The 18,562-nt window shown below is 55.7% G+C and overlaps 1 protein-coding gene across 1 annotated transcript; it reads left to right on the top strand.

Annotated features, from left to right (window-relative positions):
* The first annotated feature begins 707 nt into the window (after positions 1-707).
* TNK1 (tyrosine kinase non receptor 1) lies at positions 708-18,079 on the top strand. The gene is made up of 13 exons (XM_029056206.1): positions 708-741; positions 5,088-5,349; positions 6,124-6,194; positions 7,978-8,178; positions 12,009-12,176; positions 13,740-14,014; positions 14,786-15,059; positions 15,470-15,564; positions 15,786-16,001; positions 16,621-16,691; positions 16,796-17,097; positions 17,214-17,309; positions 17,713-18,079. The coding sequence occupies exons 2-13, from the start codon at positions 5,187-5,189 to the stop codon at positions 17,824-17,826; spliced, it is 2,046 nt and encodes a 681-aa protein (XP_028912039.1). The 5' UTR covers positions 708-741; positions 5,088-5,186; the 3' UTR covers positions 17,827-18,079.
* The last annotated feature ends 483 nt before the right edge of the window (positions 18,080-18,562 follow it).

Here is an 18,562-nt window from a genome sequence, read left to right as displayed (position 1 = left end):
CATGGGTTCGAATCCCGCCTCCGCCACTTTGTCAGCTGTGTGACTGTGGGCAAGTCACTTCATTCATTCAATAGTATTTATTGAGCGCTTCCTATGTGCAGAGCACTGTACTAAGCGCATGGAACGTACAATTCGGCAATAGATGGAGACCATCCCTGCCCATCGACGGGCTCACAGTCTAATCGGGGGAGACGGACGGACAAAAACAAGACAACTTCATCACAATAAATAGAATCAAGGGGATGTACACCTCATTAACAAACTAAATAGGGTAATCAAATAAAAGGGGTAATAAAAATATATACAAACGCTTCACTTCTCTGGGCCTCTGTTCCCTCATCTGTAGAAGGGGGACAAAGACCGTGAGCCTCACGTGGGACCACCTGATGACCCTGGATCTCCCCCAGCGCTTAGAACAATGCGCCGCACATAGTAGGCGCTTAACAAATACCAACATTATTAAGCCACGCTGCTTCTGATATCTCCCGCAGCTCTTAGGACGGTGCTTGGCGCCTAGTAAGCTCGACCCCGCCCCCTCTCACCTGCCGCCCTCGGGTCCGCCCACCTGCCCGTGGCCCCGCCCCCTCCCTCCCCTTCCCTCCTCCTCCCCGCACGGTCCTCCCTTCCCCCTTTCCTTCTTCCTCCTCCTCCTTCTCCCTTCCTCCCCCCGGGCCGGGGATAATAATCCCGGGCAGGGCCGGGCCGCTCCCCTCCCTCTCCCCGCTTCCTCCACGTTCTCAGGTGAGACCCTGGGACCCCCCCTCCATTCCCCCACGGACGAAGGAGAGGCCGGGAGACCCCCTCTCCCACCGGAGGACTCTTCTGCAGCCCCCTCCCCCTGCCTCGCCACCCGGGGCTTGTTTGCCCTGGGTCTTTGCCCCCCCTCCGCCCCAGCTGTCTCACCTTGGGTTTCCCTCTGACCCCCGGCTCTTCCTTGGTCTTCTTTGCTCTCCCCGAAAACTTTCCCTCCGACTTTCCCAAACCCTCTTCCGCCTTCCAGCCGTGTTGTTCCTCTTCCTCTCTGTGGCATTATGGAGTTGGGGGGTGGGGAGGGTGACCCTCCTACCTTTCCCTTCAGGGGGTGGGTTTTTGAGAGGGTGGTGGTGCCTTAACTACAGGTGTCAGGGGCTCGGGGGCGACGTCGTTCATGGGGTCGTTGGGGGTAAAGATCTTGGGGGGCGGGGGCGTTCATTCATTCAATAGTATTTATTGAACCCTTACTATGTGCAGAGCACCGTACTAAGCGCTTGGAATGGACAATTCGGCAACAGATAGAGATGATCCCCGCCCGTTGATGGGCTTAGGGTCTTGGGGGACAGCGTTGCCTGTAGGGTGGGTGGAGGGTCAGCGTTTTGGGGGGGCCTTCCCCCCCGGGCAGGTTGACCGTTGCGGTGGGTGGAGGCCCAGCTCTGTCTCCCGGTGTTGTGTTTTGTTTAATGGTGTTTGTTAAGCGCTTATTATGTGCCGGGGGTGAATACAAGATAAGCAGGTTGGACCCAGTTGGACACTGTCCGCGTCCCGCATGAGGCTCGCCGCCTTAATCCCCGTTTTAGAGATGAGGTAGAGGCGGCCTAGAGAAGTGAAGTGACTTGCCCAAGGTCACACCGCAGACGATTGGCAGAGCTGGGATTAGGAGGCCCGGCTCTTGCCGCTAGGCCGCCGTGCTTCTCAGTGGTGTTACCGACCATTGGGTGACAGTTACGGGAGTGTCCTGGGTGATCGGTCGATCGGTGGTAATAATACCTGTAATAATTGTCGTACTTGTTAAGCACTTACTATGTGCCAAGCACTGTACTAAGCTGGGATAGATACAAGATAGGACCCACACGGGGCTCCCAGTCTATGTAAGAGGGAGAATCCCCATTTTGCGGAGGAGGGAACCGAGGCACAGAGAAGTTAAGTGGCTCACGTGAGGTCCGAATTAGAACCCAGGACCTTCCGACTCCCGGGCCCATGCTCTCCACTAGGCCACACTGCTTCTTAATGTTTACTGTGGTCAGAATGCTGTTCTACGTACGGGGGATGGTCCGGTAGCGTAAAATAGATGCGCTATCTGCCCTTGACAGCTTTTTGGAGCAGTGGGGAGAGGAGTGTGTGTGTGTGTGACAGAGTTCTCCTAGGCAACCTTATTCACATCCACATAACCTTGTCGGTCTCCTGAGATTCGGTTGCTTCTCCTACCTTTAATATATTTTAATACGTCTCCCCCACTAGACTGTTAGCTCTTTGAGGGCAGGGATCGTATCTTTTTTATTGCACTCTTCCAAGGACTCAGTACAGTGCTCTGCATGCAGTAAGTGCTCAGTAAGTACCACTGATCTGATTGATTGGCTGTCTGACAGGAATGAGGTGACCTGTTTAATAGGGAGATAGTTCCTGAGTGACAGGTACGGGGGGTTACCTGTGTGATGGCTAATCAGTTGATCAGTCGTATTTTACTGCATGCTCACCGTGTGCAGAGCCATGCAACAGAGTTGGTAGACATGTTTCTCACCCACAGTACAGATTACAGGTTACAGGCTACAGGCTAGAAGAGGAGGCGGACATTAACATAAATAGGAGAAGCGGCATGGCCTAGTGGATGCAGCAGATCTGGGTCTAGGAGTCAGAAGGTCATGGGTTTTATTCCTAGCTCTGCCAGTTGTCCGCTGTGTGATCTTTGGCAAGTCAGTGAACTTCTCTGTGCCTCAGTTCCCTCATCTGTAAAATGGGAATTAAGATTCTGAGCCCATGTGGGACAGGGACGGCGTCCAACCCAATTATCCTGTATCCACCCCGGCACATATAATAGTGTCTGGCAGATAGTGAGCACTTAATAAACACCATTATTATTATTAATAATAATAATAATAAATAGATTACAGGTATGGATATAGGTATGGTAGGCCTGAGGGTGGGGTGAATGAAGTGAGAGAGAAGATGAAAAGAGGGCTTAGTCGGGGAAGGCCTCTTGGAGGATATGGGTCTTTAATAAAGTTTCGAAGGTGGGGGGAGTCATTGTCTACAGCTATGAAGGAGGGAGTTCCAAGGCTAGAGGGAGGATGTGGGCGAGGGGTCGGCGGTGAGATAGACGAGATCGAGGTACGGTGAGGAAGTTGGCATTAGAGGAGCAAATTGAGTGGGCTGGTTTGGAGTGGGAAATCAGCGAGGTGAGATAGGAGGGGGCGAGGGGATTGACGCTTTAAAGCCGGCGGTGAGGAGTTTCTGGTTGATGCAGAGGTGGATGGGCAACCGCCGGAGCGTCCTGAGGAGCGGGGAAACGTGGCCTCAACGTTTCTGTAGAAAAATGATCTGGGCAGCAGCCTGAAGTATGGGCTGGGATAGGGAGAGACAGGAGGGAGGAAGGGAGGGAGGGAGGTCAGCCAGGAGGCTAATGCAGCCATCAAGGTGAGTAGGAGGGGGTTCCCTGAATGATGGAGAGGGGGATTTCTTGGGTGATAGTGGGGGGTTGCCTGGATGACAGGTATGGGGCTTACGTATGAGAAAGGAATGGTGGTTGCATGCATAACAGAGGGGAGATGATTTCTTGGGTGATGGTTAGGGAAGGTTGCCTCACATGGTGATTACTGACTCTCAAAATCTTTGTCACCTGTCGATCAGTCGTATTTATTGAGTGCTTACTATGCGCTGAGCACTGTACTAGGCCCTGGGGCGAGTCGGAGGACACAATCCCCTTTCCACAAGGAGCTGAAATTGTGGAGGTGAAAGGCATTAAAATAAACTAGAGAGAGGGGACAAGGTATTGTGTAGGGGTATTCATTCATTCACCAGTTTTTATTGAGGGCTTACTGTTTGTAGAGTACTGTACTAAGCGCTCGGGAGACTATTGTTATATTGTAAATGGACACATTCCCTGCCCACAAGGAGCTTACAGCCTAGGGGCGGGGGGGTGGAGGGGGTGTACTAAAGTGCTGTGGGGCTGAGGAGGGGGGGAATATTAAGTGCTTAAAGAGGACACTTCCAAGAGATGACGCCAAAGTGAGTGGGAGAAGGGAAACTTAGTCGGGGAAGCCCTCCAGGAGGAGATGGGGTTTTCGAAGGGCTTTTGGAGGTGGGGAGAGCGGTGATCAGTCAGTCATATTTATTGAGTGCTTACTGCCTGCAGAGCACTGTATTAAGCGCTTGGGAGAGTACGATAGAACAAAAATGTTGCATCAGATATGAAGGGGCAGGGGGTTTCGGACCCAGGGCGGAATGTGGGGTGAGGGGTCAGCGGTGGGGGTGGGTTAGCTATCCCTAGACTGCAAGCTCGTCGTGGGCAGGGAATGTGTCTGTTTATTGTACAATAGTGATGATGATGATGATGGTATTTGTTAAGCGCTTACTATGTGCCAAGCTCTGTTCTAAGCACTGGGGCAGATACAAGGTAATCAGTTCGGACACAGTCCCTGTCCCACGTGAGGCTCACACTCTTAATCTCCATTTGACAGATGAGGTAACTGAGGCACAGAGAAATTAAGTAACTTGCCCCAGGTCACCAGCAGACAAGTGGCGGAGCCTGAATTAGAACCCACGACCTCTGACTCCCAAGCCCATGCTCTTGCCACCGGGCCATGCTGCTTCCCTCGTACAGTGCTCTGCACACAGTAAGCGCTCAGTAAATACGATTGAGTGAAATAAGATTGAATGAATGCTCTGCATACAGTAAATGCTCAAAAAATACTGTTGAATGAGCTCGAGGTATAGTGAGTATCCCGGCTCTGCCATTCGCCTGCTTGTGTGACCTTGGGCAAGTCACCTTACTTCTCTGAACCTCAGTTCCCTCCTCTGTAAAATGGGGATTAAAAGTGTGAGTGTGAGGGCCTGTGTCCAACCTGATTAACGTGTATCTACCCCAGTGCTTAGAAACAGTGCTTGGCACCTACTAAGGGTTAAGTACCATAATAATAATAGTTATTATTATTATTTTCTGAACCTCAGTTCCCTCATCTGTAAAATGGAGATTAAGAGTGTGAGTTCCATGAGAGACGGGGACTGTGTCCAACCTGATTCACTTAGCTTTACCCCAGCTCTTAGAAGAGTGTTTGGTACATTGTAAGTGCTTAACAAGTACCGTGATTATTTTTATTATTCTTACCTGGGAGCAGCCCAGTGCTCCTCACACAGTAGGAGTGCAAGAGATCCCTTTGGAAGACCGAGCGATCCCGGTGAGTTTCCCGGGTGGCCCCGGGGCCGCGGCCCCCGCCATGCCCCATGAGACAGGTGGCCCCTGGCTGCTGGAGTTTCTGCGGTCCCTCCAGCTGGACCAGTTCTACGTACCTATCCGCGACCAGCTCAACGTCACACGGGCCGAGCACTTTGACTTCGTACAACCCAGCGACCTCGATGGCATCGGCATGGGCAAGCCCGGTAGGCCCCGCCTCGCCCCCTCCGGGTCCGCCCCTCAGGCTCAAGTTTCGCCCCCTCTGGGTTCCCGTCGGGCCGGGATCGCCCTCTCCGAACCCGTTCCCTTGGAATCCTCCCCGGCTGGCCCCGCCTCCTTGGAAATTTCTGGGCATCGGTCTGTTTTAGTTTTGTTGTTTGTGGTTTTTTATGGTATTTGTTAAGTGCTTACTATATGCCAGGCATTGAATTAAGAACTGGGGTAGATACAGTCGATGTCCCACACGTGGCTCAGTCCTAATCCCCACTTTTTTTTTTTTTTGAACGGAGGAGGGAACTGAGGCCCAGAGGAAGTGAAGTGATTTGCCCGAGGTCACACAGCAGACAAGTGCAGCCTGGCCTAGTGGATAGAGCCTGAGCCTGGGAGTCAGAGGACTTGGGTTCTCATTTCTCCTCTGCTGCTTGTCTGCTGTGTGACCTTGGGCAAGTCACTTCACTTCTCTGGGCCTCAGTTACCCATCTGTAAAATGGGGATTGAGACTGTGAGCCCCATGTGGGACAGGAACTGTGTCCAACCTACCTAGTATCTACCCCAGCGCTTAGAACAGTGTCTGGAACATAGTAAGCGCTTAAGAAATACCATTAAAAAAGGGCAGAACTGACAGTAGAACTCAGATCTTATGACTCCCAGGTCCGTGTTCTATCCACTGGACCACACTGTTCCTCCCTCTTTAGTCCCGTCACCCCCAGCTGCCAACCGAGCCCATGGGTTTCGTGCTGCTCACCCTTTGCTCTCCCCAGCCCAGCGCCGACTGGCTGAGGCCGTGAAGAGACAACGCCCGGGGCTGAAACCCAAGAACTGGGTCTACAAGGTAAGGGCAGCAGGGAGGGGAGGCAGGGTGGGACAGGGTGGTCAGAGACTCGATCGTGGCGGGGGAGACTCTGTGGTCGAGTCGTGGGGTCCCGCCCTACCCGGCCGCCCCGTCCCCCCCGGGTCCGGGCCCACCGCCCCGCCAAGGAGCCCCGGAACCGTGGCATCTGCTGGGTCCGGGCTGGTTCCGGACCGGAATTGGGCACGGTGGTAGATCTCCCTTCTGGATGCCATTCCTGCACGTGCGTCGTCAGCCCCTGGGGATGTCGGGACCTGTCTCTAGACTGTAAACTCGTTGTGGGCAGGGGATGTGCCCGTTTATTGTTGTATTCTATTCTCCCAAGCACTTAGTACTGTGCTCTGCACACAGTAAGCATTTAATAAATACAGTTGACTGACTAACTTTCAGCGCTTATTTAGTACAGTGCCTGGCACATAGTAAGCGCTTAACAAATCCCACTTTAAAAAAAACACAACCAAAATTTCAGGCATTCGCCCGGAAATCTTTCCTTCCCCACCTCGTTGCCACAGGGATGCCATATAGGTGCTCCCCTTTCCCCGTCACGCTCCTCTGGCCTCCAAAACGGGGCTGGGGATGGGAAGAAGACTGATCTGGGAAGGCCTCTTGGAGGAGATGGCCTTCAATAAGGCTTTAAAGGTGGGGAGAGCTGTGGTCTGTCGGTTACGAAGAGGAAGGGTGTTCCAGGATAGAGGCAGGATGTGGGCGAGAGGTCGGCGGTGAGATAGATAAGATGGAGGTACAGTGAGACGATTGGCATTAGTGGAGCAGAGTGTGCAGGCTGGGTCGGAGTGGGAGAGTAACGAGGTGAAGTAGGAGGGGGCAAGGTGATGGACTGCTTTAAAGATGATGGTGGACTCTTAACGAAACCTTGAGGAAGCTGCACGAACCCGTGAGTGAGGCCCAGGGCTCTAAGGTTGGAGCCAGGAGGGGACAGGAATGCCGGACTTGACCGGGGCTGAGGGAGGGATTTGGTGTGCCTGAGACCTGGCCCCGACTCTGATGCTCTCCCCCTACTCCTGCCAAATGCAGATCCGTCAATCGGTCCTATTTACTGAGCACTTACTGTGTGTAGAATAGCAGTGTGACCCGGCTTTTCTGTCCATATCAGTAATTCATTTATTGATATTAATGTCAGTCTTCTCCTCTAGGCTCTAAGTTCGTCGTGGGTGGGGAATGTGTAGATGATATTGTTATATTGTACTCTCCCAAGCTCTTAGAGTGCTCTGCACACAGAAAGCATTCAATAAATATAATTAACTGATTGACTAGTGGATAGAGCTCGGGCCTGGGAGTCAGAAGGACCTGGGTTCTCCTTCTGGCTCCGCCACATGTCTGCTTGGGTGATCTTGGGCAAGTCACTTCACATCTCCGTGCCTCAATTCCCTCATGTAAAATGGGGATTAAAATGGTGAGGCCCATGTGGGATAGGGACTGTGTCCAACCCGATTGGCCTGTACCCACCCCAGTGCTTAGTACAGTGCTTGGAATCTAGAAAGCTCTTAATAGATACCACAGTTATTATTATTATTGTTGTAGTGTACTCTTCCAAGCGCTAAGTGCTCAATAAATGTGATCGACTGACTATTCAATTAGTTGAATTTATTGATCACTTACTGTGTGCAGAGCACTGTACTAAGCGCTTGGTAGAGTACCATACAACAATAAACAGACACATTCCCTGCCCACAGTGAGCTTACAGTCTAGAGGAGGAGACAGATATTAACATAATTATAAATAAATGAATATAAATCTATATTTACAGATCCTGGGGGCCCGGGGGTCCGAGCCAAAGGAAGGCGAAGGCTCCTCGCCGGAAAGCGTCCTCAGTCCCCCGTCCTCGGAGCCGGACGGAGCCCTCAAATGTCTGATTCCGGAGCAGGACGTGCGGCTCGGGGAGCAGCTGGGAGCGGGCTGCTTTGGGGTCGTTCATCGAGCCATCTGGACCCTCCCCGGGGGGAAGACCGTGAGTCCCCAAGACCCCGGCTCTCCCCGTCCCCTCACTCCCCGTGGCCTCTCTTTATCCCCTTGCCCGCTCGGCCACCCTCAGCCGCCCTCAGCCCCCCAGCACTGTGTCCCCCACAGGCTCGCTGACCACCTTTGCCCCCTGGATGATGGCCTTTTCTGACCCACAGTCCCCTCTGTCTCTGCTCTCTCGCCTATTCTCTGCCCCTTAAGTATTAGTTGGGCCTTTTCTAACCCACAGTCCCTCTGTTCATGGTAGCCAGACTTCTCTGGTCCCCAGCCCCCAGTCAGTAACTTCAACGATGTCTCGCCATATATATATATACTTTTCTGACCCACAATTCCCTCTGCGTCTCCCTCTATCTCCAATTCTTTATCCTATCTGGGCCTTTTCTGACTCTGGGCCTCTCCCTGTCTCTGATTCTCGGTCCCTGTAATGATAATGTTGGTATTTGTTAAGCGCTTACTATGTACAGACCACTCTGGGGTAGATACAGGGTAATCAGGTCGTCCCACGTGAGACTCACAGTCTTCATCCCCATTTTGCAGATGAGGGAACTGAGGCACAGAGAAGTGAAGTGACTTGCCCACAGTCACACAGCTGACAAGTGGCAGAGCCCGGGATTTGAACCCATGACCTCTGACTCCCAAGCCCGGGCTCTTTCCACTGAGCCATGCTGCTTCTATCAGTTGGGCTCTTTCTGATCCGTAATCCCCTGTGTCTCCATCTCCAGTTCTCTGTCCCTGTCTTTATACTAGCCAGGCCTTTTCTGACCCATAATTCTTTCTATCTGTCAGTCTCTGTCTCCAATTGTGTCAATTCTCTCTCTCTTTCCAGTTCTGTCTCTCCCCAATTCTCTTTCCCCGTCCCTTCCCATTAGCCAGACCTTTTCCGAGTCAGATCAAGGGCTGTCTCCGACAACGGCAGTAGAAGAAGCTCTGAGGAACCGTGTGACAGTATCCCCCTCTGACACCCGTCCTCCTGGCGCTCTCTTCATGGGCCCGGGAAGACAGACGACACTGACAGGATTTAGAGATGGGCGGAAGAAGAAGTGGCGAGGAGAAGCACGACTCGGCCACCTCTTTTTGGAGTTGTACCAGGCAAGGGATCTGATCCGTGGCTTGGGAGGAAGCCACAGGACTGCTAACATTCTCCACCAGGAACAGGGCCTCTCTATCCCTACTCTTTGTTACCTTACTGTAATTTTGATATCTATTAAGCGCATTTACTTGCCAAGCACTGTAGCAGATTCAAGATGAGTAGGTCACACACGGGCCCTGATGTACACTGAGCTCAAGGTCTAGGGGGAGAGAAAATTTTCTGCTAGGAGCGGCGTGGCCTCGCGGAAGGAGCCCAGGTCTGGGAGTCGGAGGACCTGCCTTTAATCCCGGCTCCGCCACTTGTCTACTGTGGGGCCTTGGGCCAGTCACTTCACTTCTCTGCGTGCCTCAGTGGAAAGAGCCCAGACTTGGGAATCAGAGGTCATGGGTTCAAGTCCTGGCTCTACCACTTGTCAGCTGTGTGACTGTAGGCAAGTCACTTAACTTCTCTGTGCCTCAGTTTCCTCATCTGTAAAATGGGGATTAGCTGTGAGAACCTCATGTGGGACAACCTGATTACCCTGTATCTACCCCAGCGCTTAGAACAGTGCTCTGCACATAGTAAGAGCTTAACAAATACCCACATTATTATTATTATTATTCTCTGGGCCTCGGTTCCCTCATCTGAAAATGGGGATTAAGACCGTGAGCTTCATGGGGGACAGGGACTGTGTCCAACCTGATTAGCTTGGATCTGCCCCAGCATTCATTCAATTCAATAGTATTTATTGAGCGCTTACTATGTGCAGAGCACTGTACTAAGCGCTTGGAATGAACAAGTCGGCAACAGATAGAGACAGTCCCTGCCGTTTGACGGGCTTACGGTCTAATCGGGGGAGACGGACAGACGAGAACGACGGCGATAAATAGAGTCAAGGGGAAGAACATCTCGTAAAAACAATGGCAACTAAATAGAATCGAGGCGATGTACATTTCATTAACAAAATAAATAGGGTAATGAAAATATATACAGTTGAGCGGACGAGTACAGTGCTGAGGGGATGGGGAGAGGGGGACGAGCAGAGGGAGATGGGGGGAAAAGAGGGTTAAGCTTCGGAGAGGTGAAGGGGGGGTGGTAGAGGGAGTAGAGGGAGAAGAGGAGCTCAGTCTGGGAAGGCCTCTTGGAGGAGGTGAGTTTTAAGTAGGGTTTTGAAGAGGGGAAGAGAATCAGTTTGGCGGAGGTGAGGAGGGGGGGCGTTCCGGGACCGCGGGAGGACGTGGCCCGGGGGTCGACGGCGGGATAGGCCAGACCGAGGGACGGCGAGGAGGTGGGCGGCGGAGGAGCGGAGCGTGCGGGGTGGGCGGTAGAAAGAGAGAAGGGAGGAGAGGTAGGAGTATAGTGACTGGCTCATAATAAACACTTAATAAATTCCATTTAGAAAGGAAACAAAAAAACCTTTCTTTGGACCTCATTTTTCTCATCTGTAAAATGGGATTTCAGTACCCGTTCTCGTTCCTGTGAGACTGTGAGGCAGGGACTGTGACTCACCTGATTATCTTCTGTCCACCTCAGCATTTAGAACACTGCCAGATACATCAGAAGCGCTTAACAAATACTATTAACATTATCATCATTATTTCAAGGTATAGCGGTTCCCTTCAATCCCATGAATTGGGTATGAAAAACCTGTCAATGCCTTTGGAAAGCTAAGTGTATTATTGTTGTTTTTAAAAGTACTAGTTAATAATGTTGGTATTTGTTAAGCGCTTACTATGTGCCGAGCACTGTTCTAAGCGCTGGGGTAGACACAGGGGAATCAGGATGTCCCACGTGGGGCTCATACTCTTAATCCCCATTTTACAGATGAGGTAACTGAGGCACAGAGAAGTTAAGTGACTTGCCCACAGTCACACAGCTGACAAGTGGCAGAGCTGGGATTCGAACTCATGACCTCTGACTCCAAAGCCCGGGCTCTTTCCACCGAGCCACGCTGCTCCTCTAGTTAAGTGCTTACGCTGTATCCGGCACTGTTTTAAAAGCCGGGGTGGATACAAAATAATCAGGTTGGCCATAGTCCTTGTCCCACATGGGGCTCACAATCTTAATCCCCAATTTGCAGATGAGGGAACTGAGGCCCAGAGAAGTGAAGTGACTTGCCCAAGGTCACACAGCAGGCAAGTGATAAAGCCGGGATTAGAACCCAGATCCTCTGACTCCGAGCCCCGGGCTCCATCCACTAGGTCTTTCTGCTTCCCCCAAAGTATCAGAGCGCTTAAGGGATACCCAGCCAAGTGCGTAGTAAACTGAGGAAACTGCTCACCAAAGTTTTGGGTTTGTTTTTATCTACCTGACCTGTCACTCCTCATGGACTCTAGCTGTACCCCATCTCTCCTCTGGCCCTTGGTCGGTTATATTTATTGAGCGCTTACTGTGCGCAGAGCACTGTACTGAGCGCTTGGGAGACGTGATCTGCCTGACTTCTCTATCCTCTGTGTCTCTCTCCTCCTCCGCCCCTCCGTCCTGTGCTGTTTCCACTAAGGCCGCACTCCTGGGAGTCAGGAGACCCAAGTTCTCACCCCCGGCTCCACCCCCTACCCGCAGCGTGACCCTGGGCCCTTACCTCCTCCGGGCCTCGGTGTTCTCGTCTGTAAAATGGGGGTGAAACGCCCGTTCCCAGACCGTACCCGTTCGGACTCTGTCGTACCTGACCTGGTGCTTGGCACGTGGCGGGGAGTTGAACCAGTCCCCCCGTGAGCGTTGTTATCGCTATCTCCCTTTCCGCCTGCCAGGTGCCGGTGGCCGTGAAATCTCTGAGGAGCGGGGCGACGGTGGCGGCCGGGGGCGCTGGAGGCCCCGCCCTGGGTGACTTCCTGCAGGAGGTGACCGTAATGCTGGGCCTGGACCATCCACACCTGCTGCGGCTCTACGGGGTCGTGCTAGGGACCCAGCTACACATGGTCAGAGCATGATCCCTCCCCCACCCCCTCTTCCCTCTCTTCATCTTCCTCTTCCCCTTCCTCCTCGTCTTCCTCCCCTCCCTCTTTACTTCCCCCTCCCCTTCTTCCCCCTCCTCCTCTTTCTCTTCCCCCTCCTCCTTCCCTTCCTCCTCCTGTTCTCCTCCTCCTCCCCTCACCCCCCCCGCCCCCCCGGGAAAGAGTCAAAGGGCAGGGGCCGGGGAGCAGCACGGTTGGGCGGACCGACCCGATAAGAGTGTGTCCGTCACTGGATGGAATCTGCCGAGACCCAATGGCACTGGACTGTGAAAATGTACCCACCTGTAGTGCCATCGGCTGGAGCGGGGAGCCGGTGAATCGGTGGAATCGGGGTTTTGGGTGGGTTTTTTGGAGTTGATGGATCAGATGGGACTCTGCTAATGCAGCTCTCTGCCTTGCCTCCGGAGGGACTTGGGGATTCCAGTTCCCAAACCCAGGGAGGGAAAAGGACCCAAGCATTTCCCAGCCCCGTGGGAGGGAAGGGCTAAGAATGCGAGCAGAGAAGCAGCGTAGCCTAGCGGAAAGAGCCCTGACCTGGGAGTCAGAGAATTCATTGGCTCTAATCCCAGATCTGCCACTTTTTTCTCTTTGGTTGTTCATTAAGCACTGACTGTGTGCCAGGCACTGTATTAAGCGCTGGGATAGATACTAGCTAATCAGGTTGACACAGTCCATCTCTCACGTGGGGTTCCCCGTCTTAATCCCCATTTTACGGATGAGAGAACTGAGGCCTAGAGAAGTGAGGTGACTTGCCCGAGGTCATCCAGCAGGCAAGTGGAGGAGCTGGGATTAGAACCCGGGTCCTTCTGACTCCCGGGCCCAGGTTCTCTCCACTAGTCTGTGCTGTCTGCTGCGGGACCTTGGCCGAGTCGCTTCACTTCTCTGGGCCTCAGTTCTCTCCTCTGTAAAATGGGGATGAAGACTGGGAGCCCCACGTGGGACTGTAGACTAAGCTCGTTATGGGCAGGGAATGTGTCTGTTGATTGTTCTAGTATACCCTCCCAAACGCTTAGTACAATGGTCTGCACACAGGAGGAACTCAATAAATACGACTGACCGACTGGCGGGGACTCTGTCCAAAGTGATTATCTGGTATCTACTTCAGGGCTTAGTACAGCGCCCGGCACATAGTAAGCACTTCACAGAGGCCATTAAAAAAGATGCAGCGAGACTTTCATTCGTTCAATTCAGTCGTTTATACTGAGCGCTTACTGTGTGTCGAGCACAGCACCTAGCACTCGGGAGAGTCCAACAGAACAATAAACAGACACTCTCCTTGCCCATGATGAGCTTACCGTCTAGAAAAGGAGCCAGACGTGAACAGAAATGAATGAATTATGGATATGGGCATAAGTGGTGTGGGCCTGGGACGGAGGATGAATAAAGGGAGTCAGGCCGATACAGCAGAGGGTGGGAGAAGAGGAAGGGAGGCTTTCGTCGGGGAAAGGGAAAGCTCCTCAGGCGCTCATCCGCCTCCGTATCTCTCTCTGGCTCTCCTCGGCCACGCCTCGCCCCCGCCCGTTGCAGGTGATGGAGCTAGCTCCCCTGGGCTCCCTGGAGTCCTGCCTGTTGGCGCCATCCCCGATGCCCCTGCCGCTTCTCTGCCTCTTCCTGCGCCAGCTGGTGGACGCCATGAGCTACCTGGAGGGCCGAGGGCTGGTGCACCGGGACCTGGCCACCCGGAACCTCCTCCTGGCGGCCCCCGACGTGCTCAAAGTGGCCGACTTCGGGCTGGTGCGACACCTCGGCGGGCCTGGGGGCCGCTACATCATGGGGGGGCCCCGGCCGATCCCCTACGCTTGGTGAGAGGGGCCGGGGTGCGGGGGGGAGGGGACGCGGCCGGGAAGGACGGGGGAGGGTGAAAGGGAACGGGAAAGGGGAAGGTCGGGGGGGGGACAGGAGGAGGGAACGGAATTGAATTTATTGATCGCTTACTGTATTCACTGAGCACTGTACTAAGCGCTCGGGCGAGTACAACAGTAATAGCAATTGTTAAGCGCTTAGTATAAAGCACGGGCCTGAGAGTCAGAAGGACTTGGGTTCTGATCCCGGCTCCCCCATTTGTTTACTGTGGGACCTTCGGCAAGTCACTTCAATTCTCTGGGCCTCAGTTAACTCATCTGTAAAATGGGGATTGAGGCCGTGAGTCCCACGTGGGACGGGGACGGCGTCCAGCCCAATTTGCTCATCATATCCATCCCGGTGCTTAGTACAGTGCCTCTCTCACATAGTAAGCGCTTAACACATACCATCATTAATTAGTACTGAGCGCTCCATTCATTGTCGTATTGATTGAGCGCTCACGGTGTGCACAGTCCTATACTAAGCACTTGGGAGAGGCAAATACAAGAATAAACGGATACATTCTCTGCCCACGCCAAGCTTAGAGTCTAGAGCTTGCAGTCAGCCAATCAGTAAATACCACTGATTGGTTGACAGAGGTCACTTAGAGAAAAGAGAGAGGTTTCCGTGGGAAGGAAGGGGGAAAAGTACTTGTGAGAGAAATGCGAGGTGGGCAAGGGGAGGGGGGGAAGACCTGCTGACCCGTCCGCTCCCCCCGCGCCGCCATCCAGGTGCGCCCCCGAGAGCCTGCGGCTCGGCGCGTTCTCGTCGGCGTCGGACGTGTGGATGTTCGGGGTGACCCTGTGGGAGATGTTTTCTGGAGGCCGGGAGCCGTGGGCCGGGCTGAGCGCCCACCAGATCCTGCAGCGGCTGGAGCGGGACCGGCTCAGGCTGGAGCGGCCCCAGCTCTGCCCTCGGGGGCTCTACGGCCTCGCCCGCCGCTGCTGGGCCTCCGTGCCCGCCGACAGACCCACTTTCCGCCAGCTGGACGGGCTGCTCCGTGAGGTGGGCCCCCCTCGCCTCCCCAAGTCTTCCCGGATCAGCACTTCCCACCTCCCTCCCTCCTCCTCTGCCCCGTTTTCTCCCTTTTACTCCCTCCCTTCCCATCGTTCATTGAATTGTAGGTACTGTGTGCAGAGCACTGGACTAAGCGCTTGGAGACAACAGTAGAACAGAGACATTATCTGCCCACAACAAGTTCAGCATCTAGAGACGAACTTAGGGTATAGAGACATCCTTTCGTCTCCCCGGCCCCCGTCTCCCAACTCCCTCTTTTCCCGCCGCCTTCCCACTTCCCCAGACCTGACCCCTGGGGTCTGCCACACCTGCAGGAGGGGGAGAGGGGAAACACATTCATTCGTTCAGCAGATGCCACTGAATGAATGAACGTGTGTGTCTGTGTCCCCCTCCCCCAGGCGTGGCCTCCGGAGGTGCGGTGTGTGCGGGAGCCGAACGAGCCGGGGGCTCTGAGGATGGAACCGGGTGACCTGATCACGGTCATCGACGGCAGGTGAGAGATAGCAGCCGGGCCTATCGATCGTATCGATCGAGCGCTTACCGTAGCTACTGAGCACTGTACTAAGCGCTCCGTTAGTCCATCCATCCCGCTCCTCCCCGGCTCCGGCTCCCCGACTCTCCGCTCGCGAAGCTCATTGCGTATTCGGCCCCCTCCTTCGCCCGCGTCGGCTGCCCCAACTCACCACGGCCCCCTCCCCTTCTCTCCGCCCCCAGCCCCGACCTCCCCATCTGGAGGGGCCAGAACGGCCGCACGCTCAAGTCGGGACCCTTCCCCGCGGCGGCCGTGAGCCCGGTCCAGGCGGGAGCCCCCGGCCCCGGCCCGGCGGCCCCCCGGATCAGCCTGCCCATCCGCGGGACCTTCCAGCACACCGCCCACGGAGACCACAGGCTGCTGGAGCGGAGCTGGGCCAGCCACGAAAGGATGGAGGAGTGAGGACCGGAGCGGGGCGGGGTGGGGCCGGGCCAGGGCCGCCCACGAGTTCGGTGGAGGGAAGGGCACCGGCACGCAGAGGAAAGAAGCAGCGGGGCGTAGCGGCTGAAACACGGGCCTGGGAGGCGGAAGGTTCCGGGTTCTAACGCCGCTCTGCCGCTTGTCGCTGTGGGACCTTGGGCAGGTCACTTTACTTCTCTGGGCCTCAGTACCCCCATCTGTAAAATGGGGGTGGAGACTGTGAGGCCCACATGGGACTTGTTATCTACCCCAGTGCTTAGTACAGTGCCCGGCCCATAGTAGAGTGCTTAACAAATGCCACAATTATTACAGTTATCATTAATAAAGGGCTGGGGCTGGGTGGGTGGACCTGGCGAGGTCAGCTGGGGGGATCCCGTGGTGGTGGGATCCGTGGTTTTGGCAGTAAGGGGTGGGACCGGTGAAGTCCGCCAAGGTTGGTAGGGTGCAGGGTAGCGGGAGGGTGGGGCCTGGAGGGGGCGGGGCCGGTGTAGGGTAATACAGGGAGGGAGTGTGGCCAAACCCCCCGGGACCCACAGGGGGCATGGTGGGGGGTGGGGGGGCCTCGGGGGTCTCAAGAAGTTAACCCCCGTCTCCCAGCAGGGGCAGAGCGCGGCTGCGGGAGGCAGCGGTGGGCCGGGCCGGCGGGATGCCGCTCCACCAGATGAAAGGTGACTGCAGGGAGGGCACGATTTTGGGGCGCCCCGGGAGGGAGGGCGGGGACTCCCGGATCCCCCGGCGACCACCGCTTCCTCCCCCATCGCCCCACCTCCAGGTCTCTCCAAGAGCCTGGAATCCGTCCTGTCCTCGGACCCCGTGCCGACGCGCGCCCGGCGAAGCCCCCCGGATGCCCGCCGCATGAGCGCCGTACCCCTGGGGGGCCTGGCCTCCCCGCCGCGGGGCCTCGCCGCCTTCCTTTCCCAGGCCCCCCGGGAGAGGGTCCGTCCCAAGCAGGACCCCGGCCCGTCCGACCGGCCCCCCGACCCCTGGGCGCCGCCGGGGGGCAGCCGGGCACCGGCGGCCATCCCTAATGCCGGCGCCCGCCCCGACCTGGAGCTGCTGAGGAAGATTAAGGAGGTGAGGGCGGGGGAGAGGAAGAGAGGGGGCACGGGGGGAGCGGAAAGGGGATCCCCCCGACTGAGGGTTCTACTCCAAGGTCCCCCTCCCTTTTTCCCCGTCCCATCGTCTCGCAGGTGGAAACGAGCGTCCACGGCGTCACCCGGCAGGAGTGTCAGGAGGCCCTGAGAGCCACGGGTGGGGCAGTACCTGCCGCCATCCAGAATCTCAAGGTAAAAGACCCAGACATCCTGCCCTTCGGTCTCTTGGACACCCTCCCCCACACCGGGCTCAGGGGATAGAGCCCGGGGCCCGGCCCGCAGAAGGTCAGGGGTTCCGATCCCCGCTCCGCCACCTGTCTGCTCTGTGATCCGGAGCAAGTCACTTAGCTTCTCTGTGCCCGGATCAGACCTCATCTGTAAAAAGGGATTGAGACTGTGTCCATCCCAATTTGCTTCTCTCCACCCCGGCGCTTAGTACGGTGCCTGGCCCATAGCGAGCGCTTAGCAAGTACCACAGTACTTGCTGTGATCATCATCATCTCGAGATCATCTCAGGCCGCAGTTTGACCCCATATGCCTGCCTCCCCCACCCGTCTCCTCCCCACCTCCAATAACTGATCGATTCCTCTTCCAGGTCGAGCAGCTGTTCCACCTTAGCAATCACTCCCGCAATTACTGCCGCCGCGTCCTCGAACGCAACCAGTGGGACCTGTCGGCCGCCAGCCGCTACATCCTGGCTCACCCTTGACCCTCCCCCCACCCGCTGCTCCCCAGGAGCCGGGGTGGTGGGGGTTGGTGCGGTTACCCTGCCCTCCTTCGCCCTCCGGCACGGCCCCCCCGGGCCCGGGACGACCTGTCCTGCCAACCAGAGGCTCGGCGCAACAGACCAAGGGAAGAGGGCTACGCCGAAGAAGCAGCGCGGTCTCGCGGAAAGAGCCCGGGCCTGGGAGGCAGAGGACTTGGGTTCTCATCCCGGCTCTGCCAGTTACCTGCTGTGCTACCTCGGGCAAGTCACTTCACTTCTCTGAGCCTCGGTTCCCTTACGTGCAAAATGGGGACTAGAGACCTATGCTCCTTCCTACTTAGACTTTGAGCCTCATGTGGGGTCTGAGGATCTTGGTCTACTCCAGTGCTTAGCACGTAGTAAGCGCTTAACAGATCCCACAGTTACTATCAGGCCAGGCTGGGTCCCCCACTTCCTAACAGAAAGCCCGGAGGGATCTGGGCGGCGATCCCGAGAGCCTGTTCACTGAGGAAGAGAGGAGGGGTGGGGAGTCTCTCCCGCTTCCCTCCTCTCCAGCCGTCGTGGAAAGAGGTGGGGTGAGGCATCTGCCAACCCCCCCCCAACTGCCCCCACTCCCTGGCTCACCGCATCATGGGACTGAGCCTGGGGATTGGTGCTGTCACGATGGACGTCGAGGGGGACCTTACTGGATTTTAAGAGGGTTCGTTTTGCCCTCTGGAGGCTGCCATCTTGGATGGTG

Source organism: Ornithorhynchus anatinus, chromosome X5 (assembly GCF_004115215.2).
Source record: "Ornithorhynchus anatinus isolate Pmale09 chromosome X5, mOrnAna1.pri.v4, whole genome shotgun sequence".
Taxonomy (NCBI): domain Eukaryota; kingdom Metazoa; phylum Chordata; class Mammalia; order Monotremata; family Ornithorhynchidae; genus Ornithorhynchus; species Ornithorhynchus anatinus.
This window is presented reverse-complemented; position numbering and strand designations above follow the sequence as displayed.

What these genes read in the sequence shown, in the direction of transcription:
- TNK1 (XM_029056206.1), top strand. Translation starts at nt 5,187, where the DNA reads ATGCCCCATGAGACAGGTGGCCCCTGGCTGCTGGAGTTTCTGCGGTCC. An exon ending in TGGACGGGCTGCTCCGTGAG is followed by an intron (nt 15,060 to 15,469) that starts GTGGGCCCCCCT and finishes CCCCTCCCCCAG; the next exon opens with GCGTGGCCTCCGGAGGTGCG. An exon ending in AGCCACGAAAGGATGGAGGA is followed by an intron (nt 16,002 to 16,620) that starts GTGAGGACCGGA and finishes CCCGTCTCCCAG; the next exon opens with CAGGGGCAGAGCGCGGCTGC.